The sequence below is a fragment of the Ochotona curzoniae genome, unplaced genomic scaffold (assembly GCF_017591425.1).
Source record: "Ochotona curzoniae isolate NIBS_2020 unplaced genomic scaffold, NIBS_Ocur_1.0 contig_883, whole genome shotgun sequence".
Lineage (NCBI taxonomy): Eukaryota > Metazoa > Chordata > Mammalia > Lagomorpha > Ochotonidae > Ochotona > Ochotona curzoniae.
The window spans coordinates 63837580-63862775 of NW_024466599.1; the positions used below are offsets into that span (position 1 = coordinate 63837580).

General features: G+C 40.6%; 1 protein-coding gene and 1 pseudogene across 1 annotated transcript in view; one reads left to right on the forward strand and one right to left on the reverse strand.

The window, feature by feature from the left end:
* The window catches only part of FBXO11 (F-box protein 11), a 94173-nt gene that overhangs the window by 13504 nt on the left and 55473 nt on the right, over window positions 1-25196 (reverse strand). The window contains exons 2-7 of the mRNA XM_040993696.1: window positions 4896-5023; window positions 4674-4755; window positions 4118-4262; window positions 2709-2838; window positions 2018-2101; window positions 1806-1938 (exon numbers count right to left, since the gene is read on the reverse strand). Of these exons, the coding sequence (XP_040849630.1) occupies window positions 1806-1938; window positions 2018-2101; window positions 2709-2838; window positions 4118-4262; window positions 4674-4755; window positions 4896-5023 (702 nt within the window). The remainder of the gene's footprint in view (window positions 1-1805; window positions 1939-2017; window positions 2102-2708; window positions 2839-4117; window positions 4263-4673; window positions 4756-4895; window positions 5024-25196) is intronic.
* Window positions 5455-23517, forward strand: LOC121165332 (annotated as a pseudogene).

Consider the following 25196-nt stretch of genomic DNA (forward strand, 5'->3'; position numbering starts at 1 on the left):
GCTCACAGTAGCAATCCTTTAATGAGGATACAATGTGATTATTAATATATTCAAATCTATACTTTTATGCAGAGTTCAACTGTAAGCAGTTTCTTGTATAAACAAAATCACCATCATGAGTAGCTCCAGAAAAAGCAATTTAGTTCCAACAGTGGTCTCAATCAATTTACCTAGTAAAATCACTAGAGTAAAAAGTTTCTTCAACTCTCTCCCCTTCCCTTTTACTTTACCAACTCTACTTTCAATTGGAGCTAAAGCTTTAGATTGACATATAATATAGACATAAGATTTGATCCTAAGATGATGATGGTTCAGATTTGAAAACCTTCAGGCTGAAAAGTCATCAACATCAATTTGTCTCCCACTCTTATTTGAGGGATAAGCAAGGGACACAGAAGAGGCAGTAAGCACAAATTTCATGTAAATATTAATCACTAGCTATCTTATAACGGTCTATGTAGTGTATGAACAAAAAACCAGAGTCTAAATAATAAAAAGCAGCTTTGAAAAACAAAGTATCCAAAACATTTTAATTCTTTTAAAATAGAAACTTATCACCTTTAGTTTCAAATAAAGGATAAAATAAGCAACTTTTAACATTTTTTTAAAGGATTTATTTTTTATTTCTATTTGAAAGCTAGAGTTACAGAGAGGAGAGACACAGAAAGATCTTCCATCCACTGGTTCACTCTCAAATGGTCATTAATAACCAAAGCTGAGTTGATCCGAAGCTAAGAGCCAGCAGCAGGGGGCCTAAAGACTTGAGCCATCCTCTTCTGATTTCCCAGGTCATCAGGCAGGTCATAATCAGAGTTGAATTGGAAGTAGAACAGCCAGGACATGAACCTGTGCTTATATGGGATGCTGGCAACACGGGAGGAGGCTTAGCTTACTATACCACGACACTGGCCCCAGCAATTTTCTTTTCAATCTTTTTTTTTTTTTAATGGAAAGGCAGATATACAGAGGGGAGGAGACACAGGAAGATCTTCCCTCCCCAAGTGGCCACAATGGCTGGAACTGAGCCAATCTGAAGCCAGGAGTCTGGAGCCTCTTCCGGTCTTCCACATACATGGGTGCAGAGTCCCAAGGCTTTGGGCTGTCCTCGACTGCTTTCCCAGGCCACAACCGGGGAACTGGATGGGAAGCAGGGCCACCAGGATTAGAACCAGCATCCATATGGGATCCTGGCATGTTTAAGGTGAGGACTTTAGCCGCTAGGCTACCATGCCCGGCCTACAATTTTTAGTATCTTCAACGCAACGGAAGGAAAGTAATGCTTCCAAGAAATATATACATGGGGCCAGTGCTGCAGCATATCATATTAGGCATATCATATCACATCCGATGCAGACATGCCAAATGAGTACTAGTTTGAGTTCTAACTACATAATTTCTGATCCAGCTCCCCGCTAATTCACTTGGATAAGTAGTAGAAGATGGCCCACGTACTCAGGTCTCTGTCACTCACATGGGAGACCCAGATGGAATGGCTCCTGGATCCAGCCTGGCAAAAAGCCTGGCCACTGCAGTGATTTGGGAGTGAACCAGCAGATGGAAGCTATCTCCTCCCTCTCTCTGTCTGCCTTTCAAATAAACAAGTAACCCTAAAATACATACATATATAAATAAGCTTCCATTTCCTTCATACAAAATATGTACAACAGTTTCATTCCCAGTCTTTCCTATGATATTTAGACACTATAATTCAACTGGATTTTATGCTACAAGCACTTTAAGAAACCATTATGTAATTCAAATAATATAGAGTGCTAAAATTTTAATGATAGTGCATTTCCAAATACCTGCACCGATCATGGTGATTGGAGATTCAATATATATCCATTCATCAGTATATATTCCAGAATGAACAAAGATAAGTCCATCAAAATGAGCTTCTTGTACCCCACCAAGGGCATCTTCAATTGTATCATAGTACTGTGGGGAGGGAAAAAAGTGTCAGTACAGAACTGAAAAATTATCATTTCTAAGTCATAAAAATACAAATAAAACATACCAACATATTCTCTCTTCCTTTATATCTTGCAGGGTTACTGTAGAAATGTTCAGCAAATCCTGGCTTTACATGTGCACCTTTATACTACAATGTTAAAAGAAAATGGAATTATTAATGTAAACAAAACAGCACTAAATGAGCAATGTTTATTAGGTATGAAGCATAATTCTCAACTACTCCAAGTAATTCTCTATCACAGACCATAAAATGTAAACATCTAGAAAAAGCTGTGACTCAGTCACTATCCAGGAAAAAGTCAGGCTTCTGAATCTCAGGATTGCCCTGTGCAGTGTACATGTACTGTAGGGCTGGATCCCTGCCTGCAGCCCACCACACAGAACAAGGGGCCTCACCTTCCCACATGATCATCAAATTTATTTCCAGATGTTGCCAAAAATCATCCCCAGGTGAGAACAACTCATATGGAACAACATGAACATTAACTAAACGTGGAATTTTAAAACAATTACTGAAAAATAAGTTAAGTAGAAGTTCAGAGAGACCCATTAATATCACAGTTGCTCACAGACGACTGACATCTCCTGGAGTGAGTAAGTTAACATTATCAGTAGTGAAAAGAACATTTACCAGTGGGAAAAAATATATTAGTACCCTTTAATATCTAATTTTGAGATTAAAAAGACATTTAGCCACAAATATATAAATCACTACTTTGTATTACACTTCATACCAATTGCTGGAAACTTTCTTTCCAAGGATTTGGGTGTTCATATTCCTCTGGATTAATTTGGTAGAATTTACCAGGTTCAGGATGCATCATAGGGCGAGTATATTCAAATACTTCCATGTATAATCGTTTCCTGAAGGGAAAAACAGGGATTAGTTCCTCTGTAAAAAAATTCCTTCGGATTAGTTAAATTTTAATAAACTGTAACAATCTGAGGGCACCAAAACACTAGTAACAATGAGCAAAAATCTTAACAAAACACAGTTTTTGGCTAGGACAATGTAACTGCATGTGAAAATTACTCCACCCCAAAAATCAGTCAACTAAGTCATCCCTACTGCTACAGGGTACTTCAAAAAGTTCTTGAAAAAAATTAATTTTCTGAGGATTCCTCATATACATTACACACATTTTAAAATTTAAATTTTAAATGGTTTCAATAAAATACTTGGACCTTAATTTTTCCTACATCTCCTCTTTATTCCCCTGGCATCCTAGCAGGAACCATCAAATTCTAGAACTGGAGTAACAGTAAATATTTCACACACTGAAAAATGCTTTCATAATATTTTTATTCTTCATCGTCAATGTATACTTTTTCTTTTTAATTAAGGCATATAATTTTTCCTTCATAAAAGTAATGTATATACCTTGCAAAATACAAAAAGGCACACAAGGCCTGCATTGTGGCATAGTGACTGGTGTGCCATATAAAAGTCTTTGTTCAAGTCCTGTCTGCTCTGTGTCCAGTCCAGCTTTCAAATAATGTACATGGGAAGGCAGTGATGACAATCCAAGGGCTTGGTCCTCACCACTCACCCCTGGTTGCTAGTGGCTCTCTGGAGAGTGACCCAGAAGAGGAAAGATATTTATCTCTGTCTCTTTGAAATGAATGAATAAATAAATCTATTGTTGCTCTTACAAACAAATCTTAAAATAGCTCCACTTTCATTCCTGCTTATGGCCTAGGAAAGCTACAGAGGATGGCTCAAGTCCTTGGGGGTTTCCCATAATCAGCTGCTACTTACCAATAAATACCCAAAAAGTACTTTCACTCCCCAAATGGCTGCAATGGCCGGAGCAGAGCCGATCCAAAGCCAGGAGTCAGAAGTCTCCCTTGGGTCTCCCACACAGGTGCAGGGTTCTAAGGCTTTGAGCCATCTTCGACTGCTTTCCCAGGGCCCAAGCAGGGAGCTCGATGGGAAGTGGGGCTGCCAGGACAAGAACCGGTGGCCATATAGGATCCCAGCGTGTGCCAGGTGAGGATCTAAGCCTCTAGGCTATCGTGCTTGGCCCTTGTTTCAACTATTTAACTGTAACTATCAGTGCACACTTCAGGTCCCTTCTATATTTGCCTTTTTGGGTAAGCACATAACATATCTCAAGACAATAGGAAATAAGTTACCACTCACCACAAAATTGGATCATTAGCAAGTTCACTGAAACGTTTACATACACAAGCTGCTCTACAAAGATCCTGTTCCAGCAAATAAGAGAAGATTTTTAGAACCACTTCATCTGGTAATTTCTCCTGAAGATACTGTTCAGCAGGTGCTGCTACAAAGAGATCAATAAAAAGAATATAAGGAATCTACCCATCACACTAGCCACAACATTCTCAGTATTCCAAGCAGTTTTCATTTTCTCTAACAAACTGTTTTCTTTAATGACAACCATTTATTAAGCATTTGGCTTTCACAGATGGTATACATTTATTTGCATTCATCCTAACTAAAGTATTCTTTCTTTTAGACACAAACCATCTCAAAAACTGGTTATAACAAGTAGATAAGTATCTTTATATAACAATAGGTCAATGAGGTAAACGTTAAGCTTAATAGTGTGTGTTCCTTAATAATCACACTTTCTCAATTGAAATATAATGTTCATTTAGCTTTCTTGGTATTTAAAAAACAACAAACAATTACATCATGTTACTCTATCCCTCAGTTTCCCCATAGGAAATACCTGACAGATCTTGGGATTTTCCAGACACTCTGGCACGTTTTGCTCGATGGCCAAAGTTCTCGGTAGCTGAAGTTGAGGCACCCTTAAAAAACAAAAACAAAGTGAAAATTAATTAAACAAGTAATTTTATCACACATTCATTAGTTCTAAAAAAATAACACTCCCTTCTTTGTTACTATTTGAAAATTCACTACAAAAGAAATGCAATTATATTTAACTTACTTCCATACTGTTCTTTGTAGGACACGCTGTTCTTTTCGGCAAAAGAGTTTTTCTACGAAGTTGGTATGGACTATTTTGTGCACCAGGACCTGATTCTTCTGCAACCATATCTGCAGGCACATCATCATCTGTTATAAACAAAAGTAATAAAAGAAATGACATCCATTTTTTTAAAAAGGCCCTATGGTTAGTCAATTTATTTTACAAGTTCAAATTTGAAAGAAGTAGGTATAACTTTTATATGAAATTCTAGTAAACTAGATAATCACCAAGTAAATTTGGAAGATATTTTTAAAAACGAGGAAGATGTCCATTTGATTAGTGGATTGAGAAGGAAACTGGCACCATTACATGCTTAAAATCAAAATGAACTGGGGAACACAATCTGGGAAGCAGTGTCTTAGGTCAAAGGTCCGGTAGTGTTTACAAAGAGGGACTGCTCAGAGTCCAGGGCATTGAGACACCAACCAGGACAAAAAGGGTTGTCCACGAAGAGTCTTCATGGCCTTTAATGGGCATTCAGAGAGCAGAGAGGAAAGAGGATGGCACGGGAGTAGGAATGGCTGATAGGCAAGACTATATACGACAGAGGAAAAGGTAAGTAGAGCAATGGAAAACAGATGTCTAGCAGAGAGAAAAAGCCAGACTAGATCTTTCCTTAGGGTTTAGGAGATACTAGTGTGAAGTCTTGGTTCCCACACAAATACAGAGGTACATGTTTGATACCGCATATGATCCATAGCTCTACCCTCTACCATAGTCTAGGAACAGTCATATTTGAAAACCAGTGAAAGTTGTCCATGATAGATATTAAGGTCCCTCCAAAAACAACAACAACAACAACAAAAAGGGTCAATTTTTAGGGCAACACAAGATGAGCCTGAAATATCTTGTGACAGAAAACAAGAAAGTGCTCAAAGGTTTAGTGATAGCAAGTCAAAAGCATATAAGAAGTTAAATGTGAAGGGGTTAACACAACAAAAAATTATACTGGTGCATGAAAATTAATACTAAAGGGAAAAATTAATATTAAAGCAACTATAACCCAGAGATTGGCACCCCATATAAAAAAACATCAAAATAAGAAATAAAAGGGTAGAGGAGGGAGGAATTCCTGTATCTACAAAACTATATCATGGTAAACAATAATAATAAAAGAAACTAAGAAATAAAAACAAAGTTGCCACCCTGCTTCCCATCCTGTTCCCTCTTTGCTTGTGGCCAGGGAAAGCAGTTGAGGATGGCCTAAAACCTGGGGACCCTGTGCCCGTGTGGGAGACTCGGAGGAGGCTCCTGGTTCCTGGTTTTGGACTGGTGCAGCTCCGGCTGTTGCGGCCTTTTGGGGAGTGAATCATCAAATGGAAGATCTTCTGCTCTGTCTCTCCTCCTCTCTGTATAGCTGACTTTACAATATAAATAAATATTTTTAAATGAGATTAAAGTAACTCCTTACAAAATATACCAAAGCAGAAGGAATGGAACAACTCTATATTGAAAATAACATCACTACAAAGTGAACATCACCAACAGGACAAAGTGAAACTGTGTGCCACCTGATGGCATAAAATAGCACAGTGCTTCCTGAACAAAGAGGCAAAAACCTGAATTAAGAATTTAAAAAATAATCAACATTTAAACTGGTTTTAAAAAAATAAATGATCTACAAATGTCATAATTGTCAAAATCACAAGTCAAGACAAGTATTCTAGACTCAAGGCTGCTATTTCTGACTGAAAGAGACTGAAACAACTAAATGTAAGAGTAAAGAATGTGATTTGGAATTAGATCATATTACAAAAAGTATGCTCGCAGGACAATGACTGAAAACTTGGATGGAATATAAAGATTGGGAGATCATAATCTATCGCTGTTAACTTCATGATTTTTTTTTAAACTTCTTTTAGCTCTTCATTAAAAAAAAAAAACCTTTATTTTATTTTAATGCAAAGTCAGATATACAGAGAAGATCTCTCCAAGTGACTACAATGGCTGGTGTTGCGCCAATCTGAAGCCAGGAACCAGGAACTTCCTCCAGGTCTCCCACGTGGGTGCAGGGTCCCAAAGCTTTGTGCCATCCTTGACTGCTTTCCCAGGCAACAAACAGGGAGCTGGATGGGAAGTGGAGCTGCCAGGACTAGAACTGACGTCTATATGGGATCCCGGCGCGTTCAAGACGAGGACTTTAGCTGCTAGGCCACCACGCTGGGCACAACTTTATGATTTTAACAGTTACACAATATGGATATACAGAATCTTCTTGCTTACAGGAAAAAAATTATTAAGTATACCACAGCAAGAGGCTGGCTACTTAATTCTTGCAGTCAGCAGGGTGGGGAGTGGTGGTGGTGGGAGTCAGTGTGGGTACTGGAGCACAACAAGAGCCAAGTTACCCTCTTGGGATGAGCCAGTCAGTTTCCAGCTAATGTGCTGGGAAGTAAGCAATGGTTCAAGTACTTGAGTCATATAAGAGACCAGGATGAGGGTCCTGATTCCTGGCTTCAGCTTGGCCTAGCCCCAGCTGTTGCAAGCATTTAGACAGTGAACCAGTAGTTGAAGATGATTCTGTTCTTTTCTTTTTCTCACATTCTCAACCCCCATCTCCCTTTTCCAATAAATAATCTTTTAAAAATTATTTTATTGATTTGAAAAGGAGAGTCCACAGAAAGAAAAAACCAGAGACACTCAGAGAGATCTTCTATCTGCTGGCTTACTTTCCAGGTGGCTGCAATGGCTGGAGCTGGGCCAAGTGAAAGTCAGGAGCTTCACCTGGATTTTACATGTAGGTGGCAGGGGCCCAACCAATATGGAAAAGATCAAGAATCAACAGAAAATTGGATTAAGAACATAGACAGCTCATAACTAATAAGGAAAGAATATTTATCTTATTTATCCATTTTCAAAAACAATGGGCTAGTTATCATTATCATGTCTCGATGTAACTTCCACAGGGGCCAGCCCTGAGGTATATTAGGATAAGCTCTTGCCTTTGGCACTGGCATCTCCACTGGCTGCTCCATTTTGATCCAGCCGCTTGCTCCTTTGTTCACAGACTGGGAAAATAATGGAGGGATGGCCCGAGTCCTTGGGCCCCTGCATCCACGCGGGAGACCTGGAGGAAATCCCTGGCTCCTGGATTAATATTGACAAATACACTGTTTTACTCTTCAGATGGCCAGACATTTGCAACTGGCTCAGGCTGTAGCTAGAAGCCAGGAGCCTCATTTGAATCTCACACATGGGTGGCAGGGACCCAAACACTTAAGGAATCTTTTCTTGCTTTTCCCAGGCTGTTACCAGCAAGCTGAACTAGGAACCATCACATCAACTTTTGGAGAATTTTTTTTAGGGTGGGGGTGTGTGTCACATTTACTTTGAAGGCAGAGTTTCTCTAACAAAATCTTCCATCAGCTAGCTCACTCCTCAAAGGAACGAGCTAGGACTGGGCCAGCTGAAGCTACAAGTTTCACCTAAATATTCCATGTAGGTGCATGTTCCCAAGCCCTTGCACCACCTTCTGCTGCTTCCCCAGATGCACTGTCAGGGAGCTTGATGGGAGCAGAAGAGTGTGACCGAAACTAGAACCTTTAACTACTGAAGTCAAAGTGAACTATGATGATCTTACATCCTACTTTACCTACTTCACAGAAAAAATAATTACACCGGAATTGCTTCAACTTCTTCCTATTTCCAAATCCACACACTTATTTCATGCACATCAATTACTTTTGTTCCCTGTTGAAATTACAGAGAATTCCTAAGACATTTTTGGCTCACATGCAGCACACAGCAAAACTATTTGTTACATAAGCAAATGAACAATGAAGAAAGCCAAAAATCCATGGTAGCTGTCAAACTGGCTCCAATTCAAGAACCATGAAATTAGGTTACAGCTAATAATTTTATGCCAGCAAATGCAAAAACAAGATCTCAAAATAATTTCTTACAAAGTTTAATCATACAGCTTTCACCTTAATTTTAGAATATACCAACAATTCAATGCCAAACGATAACCTACAAAAGTAATAACACTAAAATTCTCCATTTTTACCACAACTTGGAGAAATTTAATTAGAAAAACTTTCTAGATCAAATAGATCCAACAAAAGAAAATGAGATTCATATATGCACTTTTAAGTTTTCCACATAAGATGGTGAAATTAACTGAATACTTTATCCCATTCTAAAAAATTAAGTCATGGCAAAAAATTGGCACAGTAGTTAAGGCATTTTAAAAAAAATTTCTAAAATTTTTATTTAAAAGAGTTGCAGAGAGAGAAGGAAAGATAAAAAGGGTTTCCCATATGGGTGCAGTGCCAAAGATTTTGGGCCATCCTCTGCTGCATTCCCAGACCATTAGTAGGGAGCTGGATGGGAAGTATTGTGGCCTAGCATGCTACACAACACTACTTAAGGCTGCCCCCATGAGTTTGGAGTCTAGCCCCAGTTGTTATAGGCCATCTGGATAATGAACCAATAATGGGAGATTTTTGTCTATTTTAAATAAGTAAAAACAAAAACTTTTGAAAATAGATTGCTTCAATATACTAATATAAAATTATGGCCAAGATATTTACATTCTTTTTTCAGATCAAATCTTTAAAACCAGTATGTATTTTAACACAACATGCCTTGATACTAGCCGTATTTCAAATGCTCAACAACCACAGGGCACCAAACATTAGCCTAATTATATAGTGCAGATGTGCACATATCCTATTCATTAAGCTTTTAAAATTTCTTTTAAAAGATAAAAATTTAGTACCACAGCATTTAAAAGGATGCAATATACACAGAAATGAAATATCAAACTTTATAATTTCTAGATTTTACTGCAGATCATACAAATATAGTAGAAATGTTCATTACTAACAGGAACCACAGAAATAAAGGCTTTAATAAAATAAACACGCTACTTTGAACAAGTACCTTTTAATTCTTAGATATTAAACAGTACTGAAAATTTCTATTATGATTCCATTCTAACAACAGCAGAATAACACACATTTTACACACCTTTATAGCTACCTAGTAGATTTGCAAAGACTGACTGGCTGAGGTTTAGAGTCCACATCCATTAGGTTATAAACTAACCTAAAGTTAGAGTAGTTAATGAAATCTAGTCTATAGAATTGCTCCCCCACAAATATCACACATATTCTAAACTACTTACCCATAGTCACAGATCAGATTGGAAACTTAGGCCAATCTGTGCTACTAACAACTGTGTGTTTAGAAACAGCTCGCGGCTTCACAGTGTAAAGAACCACACTTGACAACTGTTTCTAACACAGTTGGGAACTACCACAACTTTTCTGCAACTACTAAAAAAACAAAACAAAAACCAGAAAAACAGCAAAAAACAAACCATGCAAATAAACTGACGAAGACAAAACCTTAAACACTTTCTAATGTAAAGAGCTGTTTTTTTAGAAACTTTACTTGGTAAAATAAGATTGATACAAGAAATTTTAAAGTTTGTTGGAAACAGATTTACCAAAGATTTCAGTGCAAAAATTTTTTGAAATCCATAGTTTTCATAATATATATTTCTGTCAATTTGTTGAAAAGGTGAACTTCTTAGATTCTTCACAGAGGGTTCACATGGTAGCCTAGTGGCTAAAGTTCTTGCCTTGCATGCGCCAGGATCCCATATGGGCACTGGTTCATGTTCAGGCTGCTCCACTTCCCATCCAGCTTCCTGCTTGTGTTTGGTTGAGGATGGCCCAAAGCCCCGGGACCCTAAGTTCATGTGAGAGAGAGGGAAGAAGCTCCTGGCTTCAGATCAGCTCAGCGTTGGCTGTTGTGGCCATTGGGGAGTGAAGCAACGGAGGGAAGATCTTTTTGTCTCTCCTTCTCTCTGTGGATCTACCTTTCCAACAACAACAAAAAATACATCTTAAATTTTAAAACTTTGTTTGGCAGGTATTAATACTTTCGTCTACCCAGTTATTATAAACACACACTTCTGTTGCATTTTTACTGCCACATAAATTACTATTAAAGATTACCAAAGAAAATACATATATTCAGTTTGACTATATAAAGAAAATTTTCAGAAACTAAATTTTTGAACCTACAGTAACTAATGAAAACTCTTATTTATTCTATTTTATTTTTTTAAATCTTAGGACACTCATAGACAAGCTACCAAAATAAAGCGATATATGACACTGTTTTAACAGGGGCAAGCAGAAAGAACCATGGGAACATACAAGAGCAGCAAATTTTTTTTAAAGATTTATTTATTTTTACTGGAAAGGCAGATCAGATTACAGAGAGAAGAGATCTTGCATCCTCAGGTTCACTTTCTAAATGATCACAACAGCCAGAGCTGAGATGATCCAAAGCCAGGAGCCAGGAGATTCTTTCAGGTCTCCCACATGGGTGCAGGGGTCCAAGGACTTGAGAGATGGTGGAGCAAAGAAGTAATCCCTATACCTACAAAACTGTATCATGGAAAATAATAACAAAGACTGCTGGAAATTGTAAGTACTAGTGGTGGGAAACTACTGAGAAAACAGTGACTGAACTGAAAGATGAAGATGGTCATAAAATAATGGTAATAAAAATGGAAGTGACAAATGGATTTGAAATAATTTACAAGGTACAATTCTTTCTTTTTTATTTTAATTTTTGAAGTTTTTTTTATTGGAAAGTCAGATATACACAAAGAGAGACATAGAGGAAAGATCTTCTGCCTGATGGTTCACTCCCCAAGTGGCCACAACGGCCAGAGCTGAGCCGATCTGAAGCCAGGGACTGCTAGGATTAGAACCGGCATCCATATAGCATCCTGGAGCATTCAAGGTGAGGACTTTAGCTGTTAGGCCATTGTGCCAGCCCACAAGGTACAATTCTTCTTCTTTTTTTAAATTAATTACATTATGTGACACAGCTTCATAGGCTCTGTGATTTCCCCACAACCCCTCCCTTTCCCCTCCCCCCATGGTGGATTCCTCCACCTTTCTGTAGTATTACAGATCAAATTCAATCGAGTCTTTCATTGCAATCATATACCAAGCAAAGCATCTCATTGACCAGATACATTCAACAGTTTCTTGGGGAGACCATCTCTGGTCAATAAAAAGCCCAAACTTAACATCATCAACAATTTACAACATTATGGAATTAACTGTCATGGTATTGAGTAAACAATATGCTAAAAAAAAAATGCAAGTTCTTAACCACATCCTGTGACTACTTGACATTTTGATTTTAGATTATATATAACCAGCTTCTATACACCTTAAAATGGCTATAGGGTATTATTCAGCTGTCTCATGTCTACTTTCATTCTAGTATTTAGCAGTCCATAGCGCTGAGGCTTAAGTCTGCTGAATCTGGCTGATTACTAAAACTGGCTTATAACTCAAGCAAGGCTTATATCAACAGTTGAGGTGTAGAACTATTTTAGGAGGGCTGTGCAGAGAATTCTTCCATTCTCCAGTGAGGAGTATCTAACCTCTGTGTCCTACCTAGTAAGGTATATGTGAATCCACGCTGTTTCCTGTCTGGTTCTAAGCTTTCCTTATAGTTCTCTGTGTATTCTGTGTTTGCTTGTTTGTTTTTGGGGAGGGGGGTCTGGAGCGACCCTGATGGTCATTGCCAGAGAGGATGGGGATCCAAAGTTGGAACTAAGTAAGGACCAGAGAAAGTTCCTCTCCTAAGTCCCGAAGGAAGTTTGCTGTTCTTCTGCGTCTATGGACCGCTCAGGGCTCCTAGCTGTTGTTCCGATGACCTTGGGTCCTGTGAGGAAGGATTTGGGCTTCTTCCATCCCATGTGGTAGATCCCAACGGCGGTGGGTGACTTCAGAGTCCTTGGCCTCCAAAGGCACTCCAATTCCCAGTGGTCTCTTTGACAGTTGGAATTTAGTCCTTGGTGCCTGTACTGTTAGTCCTTCCTGGAGATCCAGGGGTCTTTAGAGTTGGGATACAAGCCCCTTCCTGTCCACCTGCTCCACTCTGCGGTCCCCCCACTCTGCCCATATGACCTCCTGTTAAGAGGTTGTCAGGATAGCTCTTGACTCTCCCTATATGTCTTTGTAGTTTTATTATTGTCTAATGCTGATTCGAGTCTGTTGTCTATGAGTTACCTGTTTTGTTCCTGATAGGTTATACTTCATGTCATCCTCACATACTCTAAGGAGATGGAAGACTTCTCTGCCCTTCCGCCCCCATTACCAAGTAGCATAGGGTCCTAAAATTATAACATGCTCTACAATTCTTTGATGTAGGTCATACAGTCTGACTCACATTGGCTGTTGGTTCATTGGTTACATCACAATATCACTGCATTTGATACAGGCTATCTGGGGTTGAAATAATATTACAAGGTACATTTTTTTAAAAAAGATTTATTTATTTATTGGAAAGTCAGATATACAGAGAGGAGAGACAGAGAGGAAGATCATCTGTCCAATGATTCACTCCCCAAGTAAGCGCAATGGTCGATGCTATGCTGGTCCTATTTGAAGCCAGGATCCAGGAACGTCTTCCGGGTCTCCCACATGGGTGCAGGATCCCAAGGCTTTGGGCCGTCCTGGACTGCTTTCCCAGGCCACAAGCAGGGAGCTGGATGGGAAGTGGAGCTGCCGGGATTAGAACCGGCGCCCATATGGGATCCCGGGCGCGTTCAAGACAAGGACTTTAGCCGCTAAGCCACGCCTCTGGGCCCACAAGGTGCAATTCTTAACACCTCATGATGACTGAAAATGGATTTAGGTAAAGAGACTGGAGGGCCCAGCGCACTAGCCCAGCAGCTCACAACCTCACTTTGGGCCCAGCACGACTGTGTAGTGGTTAAAATCCTCCCCTTGAACACCAGGGATGCCATATGGGCGCTGGTTCTTATCCCGGGGGCCCTGCTTCCCATCGGCTTTCTGCCTGTGGCTGGGAAAGCAGTCGAGGATGGCCCAAAGCTTTGGGACTCTGCACCCATGCGCGAGACCTGGAAAAAGCTCCTGGCTCCTGGCTTTGGATCAGCTCAGCTCCAGCCATTACGGTAACTCAGGGAGTGAATCCTCGGACAGAAGATCTTCCTCTCCGTCTCTCCTCCTCTCTGTATATCTATCTGCCTTTCCAATAAAAACAAAACTTAAAAAAGAGAGAGAGAGAGACTGGAGCTCAATACTTCAATCTGGTAATACTAATCTGGGTAAACTAAAAAATGGTCGTGTCGTACCAAAGTAGACTTTTGGAGGCTGAGAGAGAAAAAGAGGGAAAAAAAATAAAATGAGCTAAAGTTTAAATTTTGAGTTTGGAAGCACCTATAGGATATTCAAATGAAGATGCTCAGCATCAACCAAAACATATTGATCTCAGATTCCAGATAATCACTTGTGTTGAAAATCAAGAATTAGAATTTTATCACTCTGAAAACATACCATAGCAGAGTCAGGAAGCATAGATTAGCTATTATCACATATTCAACTCTTCTACTTCAAAAACTTTTTTTTAAAAAGATTTATTTACTTTTATTACAAAGTCAGATACACAGAGAGGAGGAGAGACAGAAAGGAAGATCTTCTGTCTGATGATTCACTCCCCAAGCAGCCACAATGCTGGAGGTGAGCCGATCCGAAGTCAGGAGCCAAGAGCTCTTCTGGGTCTTCCACGTGGGTGCAGGGTCCCAAGGCTTTGGGCCGTCCTGGACTGCCTTCCCAGGCCACAAGCAGAGCTGGATGGGAAGCGGAGCTGCCGGGATTAGAACCGGCGCCCAAATGGGATCCCGGTGTGTTCAAGGCGAGGACTTTAGCCACTAGGCCACTGTGCTGGGCCCAAAACTTTTTTTTTTTGAAAAGCAGAAATCAGAAACAAAGACAGAGTCAAAGAGAGAGCTATCTTTTACTCAATAATTCACTCCCAAATGACTACAACAACCAAGAACTGGGCCAGATGGAAACCAGAGGCTTCATGTGGGTATCCCACATGGGACAGGGTTCCAGGCACTAGGGTCATCTTCAGCTGCTTTCAGGACACAACAAATGAAATAGCCAGGACTTGAACCTGGGTCCACATAGCATGCTGGTAACACAGATCTTCTATAATGCCAACTTGGCTATCCAACTCATTCTGGACCAGTCAAGCTCTGGCTGTTGTGGCCATTTGGGGACTGAACCAATGATTGGCAGACTTCCAGCTCTGCCTTTCAAAAAGTCATATAATGTAAAGTGGACTGTCTTTTTCAAAATTAAAGCAAGTGAGAGAAAGTGAACACCCCCACATACATCAGTTCATCACTCACATGTCAGCAATGACTAGGACTGGGCAAGGCTATCACATAGGGCGAGTAACTCTCTCATGAGGGTGGCAGGAACTCGATTATCCAAGCCACCAACTGCTGCTTCCCATTCTTGCATTAGTAGAAATCCAAAGCAGGATCCAGGGATGAGCACAAAATCCAAGTACTGTTATGACACACTAATGTTTAAAGCTTATCTTATTTGAAAGGATGAGATTAAAGGAGGTAAGGAGAGGTAAAGGAGGTAAAGGGAAAGTGGAAGAGACAGGATATCTTCCACCTACGGTTCACTCGCCAAATCCCCAGAACAGCTGGGGTTGGGTCAGCTTAAGCCAGAACTCCACCTTGGTCCTCCACATGGGAGGCAGAGGCCCAGGTACTTGAGCCAAGACCTGCCGACTCCCACAGCACACAGTATCAGGAAGCTGTAGCGAGAAGCAGAGCCAGGACCTGCATCCAGATGCTCCTGGATGTGGGTACGCCAGGAAGCAACTTAATACCTTGCACCACAATGCTTGCCCTACAACACAGGTGTCTTATTAAGTCATACTATCTTTTCATGCCAATATTATCGGCCTTACATGTACAATAGGCTTGAGGGTTCCAAAACTTTGAAATTCCTTAACCTTAGTTCGATGAAAATTAAAGAGGGAGCAGATGTTTAATCTACCAGTTAAGACATATTCCCACATGAAAGTTACTGGGCTACAGCTGTGGATGTGTGAAGAGTGGAGTGGGAGCATGTGAGTGCTTTCTGAATCTCTCTGCTTTTCAAATAAATAAATGAAAAATATTTGCAAAGAATCAATGTCCTCCAGGAAATAGCTTAGTTTCACTTTCATGTTTCCAGTTTCACTTCTTCCAAGATACTCTCTCAAAATGCTTCCAAAAAAGTATAGAACTGATACAGGCACATACCTAGCAAGGACAGGGTTTAGATCACCAGCCCCTCCCTTCAGTCCTACCTGTATTACACACAACTCCCCATGTTGGTGCTGTAATGGTTGCTGCCTGTGTCCTTGTGATGAAATGTAACTAATTACAACAATAACAAAATTACCACTACTGACACTACTAATCAAGCACCTGATGCTGACACTTCCAAAACTTCTAAAAAGCAGCGAAACAAGTGGCACTCAAATCCCAATCCCTATGACTAATCAATTAAATCATGTTCCAAACACCCCCATACAAAGGGATAATGCTGGACTCTGCTGGGTACAGCTCATTTTCCATTCCTTCAAGAGGTTACTTTCGTTTTGCCAACAATACCTCTTACTCCTCTGTTAGCTTTTACCTACACTTTGTCCTCAAATAATTTCCTAGGCTGGAGACAAGAACCTAGACTTGGCCACTGGATATCACAATAGCTACCTGTTAAATGGAATGTTAAAAAAAACCCTCTATTTTAGGGCCTAGCACAGTAGTCTAGTGGGTAAAGTCCTCGCCCTGCATGTGCCAGGATCCCATAATGGCACTGGTTTTAATCCAGTGGCCCCACTTCCCATCCAGCTCCCTGCTTGTGGCCTGGGAAAGCAGTGGAGGATGGCCCAAAGCCTTGGGACCCTGCATCCATGTGGGAGACCTGGAAGAGGCTCCTAGCTCCTGGTCTTGGACTGGTGCATCTCCGGCCATTGCAGCCTCTTGGGGAGTGAAACAAAGGATAGATGATCTCTCTTTTTCTCTGTGTATGTGACTTTCCAATAAAAAATTTTTTAAAAATCTTAAAAAAAAGCCTCCTTTCATATTTCTTCCTCCAGTTTTATATTTTCTCAATTTCTGAGGGGTGATAATTTAAAAAATATATTTCACTTCCACTTTGTGAAATACGAAAAAAAGTCATATATATACATATGAAATAGGAGATCAGATTGGAAAAAAATTTATAGAAATACATTTTAAATATTGTAAAGTTCAAGCCAAATTTAACTGGAAAACAATCAACTCAAAAGTAGCATTACACTTGGGGCTGGCACTGGTTCATATCCCAGTTGCTCCAATTTCAACCCATCTCCCTAATATGCCTGAGAAACACAGTGGAGGACGGCTCAAGTCCCTGCACTCCTGCACACATGCGGAAGGCCTGGAAGATGATCCTGGCTCTTAGCGTCAGATTGGCTCAACCTTGGTTGTTGCAGCCATTTGGAGAGTGAACCAACAGACAGATCTCTCTTTCGCTCCTTCTCTCTAAAACTCTATCTTCAAATAAAATAAATCTTAAAAAGAAATCTAGTGTTACACTTACGCAGATGTAAGTATGACAATAGTATCAAATGCATTATTAAAGATTACAGTAACCTTGGCCCCGTATTAGCAATGTCATTTAACTGAAGGGTAAACTAAGAGATAAATCATCAACTAAATTGTTATTGTCCATCTATTTGCTAGTCATTCAGAATATAAAGATCAGCTACTCAGAGTGTAAGGGAGTAAGACATATAAAGTAAGCAACACAAGTAAGCGTACTAAGGAAGCAAAGTATTACAGAAGGATAAGAAATGACACGTCACAAGGACAGACACAAACCACAATTTATCCTGTCGCATGAAAAAATTTTCTTAAAGATTTATTTTTATTTGAAAGTCAGATATACAGAGAGGAGGAGAGACAGAGGAAGATCTTCCATCTATCAATCTATATCCCAAGTGGCCGCAACAGCTGGAGCTGAGCCAATCAGAAGCCAGGAACAATTTCTGGTCTCCCAGGTGGATGCAGGGTCCCAAGGCCTTGAGCCATCCTAACTGCCTCCCCAGGCCACAAGCAGGACGCTGGATGGGAAGTGGGGCCACTGGGATTAGAACTGGCACCCATATGCAAGGTGAGGTCCCTAGCTACTAGGCTATTGCACCAAGACCTGTCACACGAAATTTAGAGTTTCAGAAATGATTTTCACTGGCTCAGCTTTTTGAAGAAGGAATAGTCAAGATCAGAAAAGTATGTCAAAATGAGAATAACGCTGCCTTTTCAGGCACAAGCAGGGAGCTAGAAGGGACGTGGAGCCTTGGGGATTAGAAATGGCAACCAATGGGATCCTGGTGTGTGCGAGGACCCTTAGCTGCTAGGCTACCGCACTGGGCCCTGGTAAAGACTTCTTAGAAAACTTGCCAAAAGCATAGGCAATCAAAGCCAAAATAAACAAACGGGTCTACATCAAGCTAAGAAGCTTCTGTACAGCAAAGGAAACAATCAACAAAGGGAGCAGCAATCCACAAAATGGGAGAAAATCTTTGCACAGTACACAATGTAAAGGAGACTAATATTCAGGATTTACAAAGAGCTTCAAAAACTCAATAACAAAGCAAACAACCCTGTTAAGAAATGAACAAAATGAGCAGGCACTTTTCTTTTCTTTTTTTTTTATTGAAAAGGCGGATACACAGAGAGGAGGAGAGATGCCGAGGAAGATCTTCCGTCCAATGATTCACTCCCCAAGTGACCGCCATGGTCGGTGCTGTGCCGATCTGAAGCCAGGAGCTTCTTCTGGGTCTCCCACATAGGTGCAGGATCCCAGGACTTTGGGCTGTCCTTGACTGCTTTCCCAGGCCACATACAGGGAGCTGGATGGGAAGCAGGGCTGCTGAGATTAGAATTGGCGCCCATATGGCATCCCTTGCATGTTCAAGGTGAGGACTTAACCATTACGCTATTGTGCCGGGCCCAGCAGGCATTTTTCAAAAGAACAAATTCAAATAGCTAACAGAAATATGAAAAAAAAAATGCTCAGGCTTCTTAGCTATTAGAAAAATACAAATAAACACCACACTGAAATTTTATCTAACTCGAGGGTGACTGGTCTACATTCACAAATCTATTTACAACACCTGCTGGCGTGGATGTGGGGGAAAAGGTACCCTACTCTTTCACTGTTAGTGGGAGTGTACACTAGTACAACCACTATGCAAGTCAGTAAAGAGAGCTCTAAGACAATTAAAAATTGATACACAGTATGACCCAGCTAATCCACTCCTTGGAATATATCCAAATGCAGTGAAATCTATATGTGAGAAAGTGACGACAGTTCAAGACATGGAACAAAATGGCTCCAACTGGAGAGCATTATGCTCAGTTAAATAAACCAATCCGTAAAGGACAAAATCATGTTCTTTCATGATCATGCAAAGTACAGAACAAATAAATACATAGGTGAGCACCTACACACATATATTCTTATAATGGAGGCTAACATACCTATAAGTGAAGATACTTTGCAGAATCCATTTCTACTCCGGAGTAAAGGAAAGACTTCCAGTGAAACAGTTAAACAGACCTCAATAATCTGATGCTAGATTTTCTGCTTTTGTCTATTCCTACAATACCATGGTGCATGTGGGTAGCAGAATGTTGAACTTGAGACTGTTGCTTTACGACTACAATGCTGTAATTAATATGAGTGGTAGGGCAACAATGGGAAGGAAGGGAGGAAAATCCTCATACCTACAAAACTGTACCATGGAAATAAATTAACTTTAAGAAAAGAGTAACTAATCTATAAAAGAATGCCATGGAATGGGACACATACTTCTCGAAAATATTTAATATTAGAAAACGTAAAATCAAAGTCACACTTCCTTGCTTTTTTAAGATTAAAAAAAAAAGATTTATTTTTATTGGAACTGGAGATGTGATACAGAGAGAACAATCTTCAATCTGCTGCTTCACTCCCTAAGGGGCTGAGCCAATGTGAAGTCAGGAGCCTCCTGCGGGTCTCCCACATGCGGCACGGTCCCAAGGCCGTGAGCTGTCCTCTGCGTCCCTTGGCCACAAGTGGGGAGCAGGATGCAAAGTAGAACAGCCATGACACAAACACACTCTTATGGGATCCTGGCACATGCCAGGTGAGAATTTAGCTACTTGACTACTGCACTGGGCCCAAGATTTATTCATTTTTAAAATCAGAGTTATAGAGACATGAGAGTCACAAATTGTGCACCTGCTGGTCACTCATCACATGGATGCAAATGCCAGCACTTGGTCAGGCCACAAGCAGGGGATAGGACTTTCAACCAAGTGTTCCACATGGATGTCAAGAACTAAACACCTGGACCATCTTCCATTACTTTTCCCAAACCATTATAAGGAAGCTGAATTGAAGTAGAACCAAGATACAAGCCAGTGCCCATATGAAATGCAGGCAGCAGAGTGTTGGCTTCATCATAGGTGGCAGCTTTACCTACACCATGGTGCCATTCCCAAAGTCACACTTTTCACATGGTATCTTGTTCAAAGTATGCACAAATCAACTGGGTTTTCTGTTTTGAGGTGAAAAGCAAGTGAGTGAGCTTCCATCCACTAGTTACTCTCCAATTTTATGTGATGGCCAAGGCTGGGACAGGTCAAACATTGGGAACTAGGAACTGAGCAAGTCTTCTGTGGGTGGGAACAGTCCTAACCACTTGAGCCTTCACCTGGTACCTCCAAGCGCCTGCATTAATCAAAACTAAGACTCCTATCCAGATATGTGGGAGTTCTTAACCAATCTGTTAAACACCTGCCCCATGAGTTAACATTTTATACAAAAACACCACAGCCTGTACAGGAGAGAAAGGTTTTCCATCCACTGGTTCACTCCCCAAATGGCTGTAGAGGACAGAGCCGAGCCCACCTGAAGCTGGGAGTCAGGAGATCGTTTCAAATCTCCCACATGGATATAGAAGCCCAATCACTGGGACTATCTTCTTTTCCAGGCCATCAACAGCGAGCTGTATCCATAGTGAAGCAGCTGGGACTCATGCTTATGCTGTAGGTGGAGTCCTAGCCAGTGCCAGCCCCATCACCAACAATGTTTAAGAAGATTCTGGACCTGGCGCAGTAGCCTAGAGGCTAAAGTCCTGCCTTAAGTGTGCCAGGATCATATCCTAAGCTGGCCCACTTTCCTTCCAGTTCCTGCTTGTGGCCTGGGAAAACAATCAAGGAAGGTCCACTGCATTGGGACCCTGTACCTGTGTGGGAGACCCAGAAGAAGCTCTTGGCTCCTGGCTTCAGATCAGCTCAGTTCTGGCTGTTGTAGTTGCTTAGGAAGTGAACCAGCAGATAGAAGGCCTTTCTCTGTCTCTCCTTCTTTCTCTCTGTAAATGACTTTCCAATAATATAAAAAAACAAACAAATAAACAAAACTTTAAAAAAAGGAATATTCTGAGTCAATGCTGTGGTGCAGAAGGTTAAGCTGCTTGTCTGGTTGGCACCCCATATAGGCACCAGTTAGTTCTATGCTCCTGCCTGGTCCAGCTCCCTGCTAATGTGCCTAGTGAAGCAGTAGCAGATGACCCCAGTCACTGAACTCCTGTTTCCTCATCGGGATCAGAAAAAAGCTCCTGGCTTCCGCCTAATTGCTGCAGACATTTGATGAATGGAACAATGAAAGGAAGATTTCTTCTCTTTTTCATGCTAACTTTGGCTTTCACGTAAGCAACTGAATGAAAATACTTTTTTCTGGTTCTTTTTCCCCCATATAAATTATATAATTCGAAACTTTGTGTATTGCTTTCTATCTTGCTTTTTGATTTTCACTATGTCATGAATATGAAATGACAACACACATTCAGAAATTTTCTAATGAAACATGGTTTACACAATGGCTACAGCCATACAAATGTACCTTGATTTATTTAAATGGCCCTTTGTCACTAAACTTCATTTAAGGTTTTTGAAGTTGGCTTTCCTTGTGAACTCTTTCAATCATGACAAATTTACCTTTAAGAACAGACATGGGGCAGGTGTTATGATATAGGGTGTTGACCTATACATGACCTGCAACTTGTATTGGGGTATTTTGAAGTGGTCCTGCCTCTGCTAATACACCTGGGAGTCAGAAGACAACAGGCCAAGCACTTGAGTCCATGCCATCACAGCGCAAGATGGAGATGGCTTCAACCTGGCTTGATCCTGGCTAAAATAAGCTTTGAGGAGCAAAACAATGCAAGACATTTATCTCTTTCTGTTCTTCTGCCTTTCAAGGTAAGTAAAATGGTTTTGGCCCATGCCATTCAGAATTAAATAACATGATTTATCAAGATAGGACATATAACAACAACTGACATGTATTACAGAACTTGCTATTAAGCAAGAATGATATCATTATGCATTACTTTTAGTGTTAATACTGACCTATACAGCTGATACTGTATTTTACAACTGTGCATATAGAGATTTAGGAGAAACTAATTTTTTAGCAGCCAGCCAGTAAGTGTTAGGGCTAAGAACTGATTCTGGAACTCACAGTGGTGACTTTCGTGCTACATAACAACTCCTACCACCAAGAACAATGACAAAAACATCAGCCACCTAATCAATAACATCCATCTATAGAAATGACAAAACATACCATTTTTATCAATGTAACCATCATTTTACACATTTATCTTTCTACTCATAAAGGAAGATCTAGTTATTACTCTGTTTTGTTACCAAGATTTTTTTTTTTACATATGTGCTTTTATTGCAAAGGACAATTTACAGAAAGGACAGAAAGAGCTTCCAATCACTGGTTCACTTCCTAAGTGACCACAACGGATGGATCTGAGACAATCTGAAACAAGGAGTCAGGAACTTTTCCTGGATCTCCCACATGGGTGCAGGGTCCTAAGGCTTTGGGCCATCCTCCACTGCTTTCCTAGGCTGTAAGCAAGGAGCTGGATGAAGTGGAGCAGCAGGACTCCAATTGACACCCATATAGGATTCCGGCACATACAAGGCCACTGGGCCACCGTACTGGAACCTACTAAGATATGTTTACATAAAGGCTACCTACTTATTAGAACACCCATCTCTCTACTTCACGTTACCATTCAGTATTCTATGTGCTGTCTTTAAATAAAACTTTTGACAACTTTTCCATCTCTAACTCGGTGGCCCCATTGGCCTCCTCTCAGGCCTGATCTTCCCTACAGTCAGCACCCAGTGTCCCATATTCTTAAAGACATGTGACCAAAATCAAAGACAGTCATGAAGTGAAATGGTGCAAAGCAGCAGATAAAATGGGCAGCATCACTATTTCTGTGTGGCATGAGATCAGGGGTCTTATACAACCAAGGGAATATCATTTGGTTAACCAGAAGGAATGCATCCATGTGGAAAAGATGTCTGACACATTATATTGGAAGAGGTGGGGACAAGAAACTGGAAAGCTTTGTAGTTTATTCTGAAGTGTTACATTTCAATGAGGCCAATCCAGATTATTAAGGACAGCAGAACAAAGTAACAGAGTAATTCCATGAAAAATAACAGGGTACAGGTACATTATAACCAGTGGGAAATGGTCTTCAATCTGGTTCTGAGTCCTGAGGATACCATTTTTCATATACTGGTGAATGAACCACCAGTAACCAAATGGTCCTGTCCACAATAAGTAATGGCAGGGACCCTTGGAGAGCCTAGAAGAGATGACTTATGCCAATACTCATGTATGTAGTTTTTTTTTTTTAAATTTAGTTTTGTTGGAAAGGCAGATTTACAGAGAGAAGCAAAAATCTTCCACCTGCCAGTGGTTCACTCCCTAAGTGGCTGTAACAGCCAGAGCAGAACTCAGCCCATCCGAATCCAGGAGCCAGAAGCTTCTGTCTAGTCCCCCACACAGGTGCAGGGTTTTAAGGCTTTGGACCATCCTTTCTTAGGCCACAAAGTAGAGAGCTGGATGGCATGTGGGGCAGTCAGGACATGAACTGTCACCCCTAAGGGTGACAGTCCTGGCACGTGAATGGGTAAGATTAGACAACTGAACCACTCTGTCAGGCCCCTCACATGTAGTTATTAAGCTACATGTTTTACATAAATACTTACTGCACTTTTATTTAACTGTCAAAACTGTTTTTATTGGTTTATTCTTCCATTTTTGGTTTAAGATGTGTGATTTGTTTTTATAGCAAAACTATTAAGCTGCTCAACTACTTTGTAGAATGAAAACAGAAAAGTAGGAATATTCATTTTTAGAGCAAAACCCCATACTCGCTTCATGGGTAAGTTACTTAAGACATCAGTTTTATAGCCTTTGAGTCTATCTTCAGTATAAATTTTGTAATAAAAATAAAGCCAGCCAATGGGCCCAGAGCATGGTAGCTATAGTGGCCAGAGTCCTTGCATTGCATGTACCAGAATCCCATATGGGTGTTAGTTTGTATCCTGGCTGCTCCACTTCCCCTCTAGCTCCCTGCTTGTGGCCTGGGGAAGCAGTCCAGTACAGCCCAAAGCCTTTCCTGTACCTGCATGGGAGACCAGGAAGGGATCCTGACTCCTGTCTTTGGTCATCTCTGGCCATTAACAGCAACTTGGGAAGTGAACCAGCGGATGGAAGATCTTTCTGTCTTTCCTTCTCTCTGTAAATCTGACTTTACAATAAAAAAAAAAAACTTAAATCTGATTCTGAAAGGTGAACACAGAGCATTTCCATTGCTAAGAAGTTTCTAGGGGTTTGTTGGGCTAGGATCACATGTAGAATCACCTCTGGGGCCAAAGCTCCTAAATGCCAAATAATGGACTTAGTCTTTATTCTGTTTTTGCTTTTTCCTGAAGAGGATTCCTTTTGACTATTGTGGCAACATTTTTCAAACAATTTATGAGAAATCATTTTCTGATATAGTGAGATCACTGAACTATTTCTTGCTACATTTAAATTTCTCTCTTTTAAAGATTTATTTATTTTTATTACAAAGTCAGATATACAGAGAGGAGGAGAAACAGAGAAGATCTTCCGTCCAATGATTCACTCCCCAAGTGAGCGCAACCACTTGGTTGCTATGCCAATCTGAAGCCAGGAGCCAGGAACTTCTTCCGGGTCTCCCACATGGGTGCAGGGCCCCAAGGCTTTGGGCCATCCTTGACTGCTTTCCCAGGCCACAAGCACAGAGCTGGATGGGAAGTGGAGCTGCTGGGATTAGAACCAGCACCCATATGGGATCCTGGTGTGTTCAAGACAAGGACTTTAGCTGCTAGGCCACTGAGCCGGGCCCAAAACATGTAAGTTTTAAACTTGAACAGAAAAAAACGTGGGGAAAAGTGACAGATGAGATACATTATCTCCCATCCTCTTTAACATTGCCACTAAGCAAACAAGATATAAATGCCTAAAA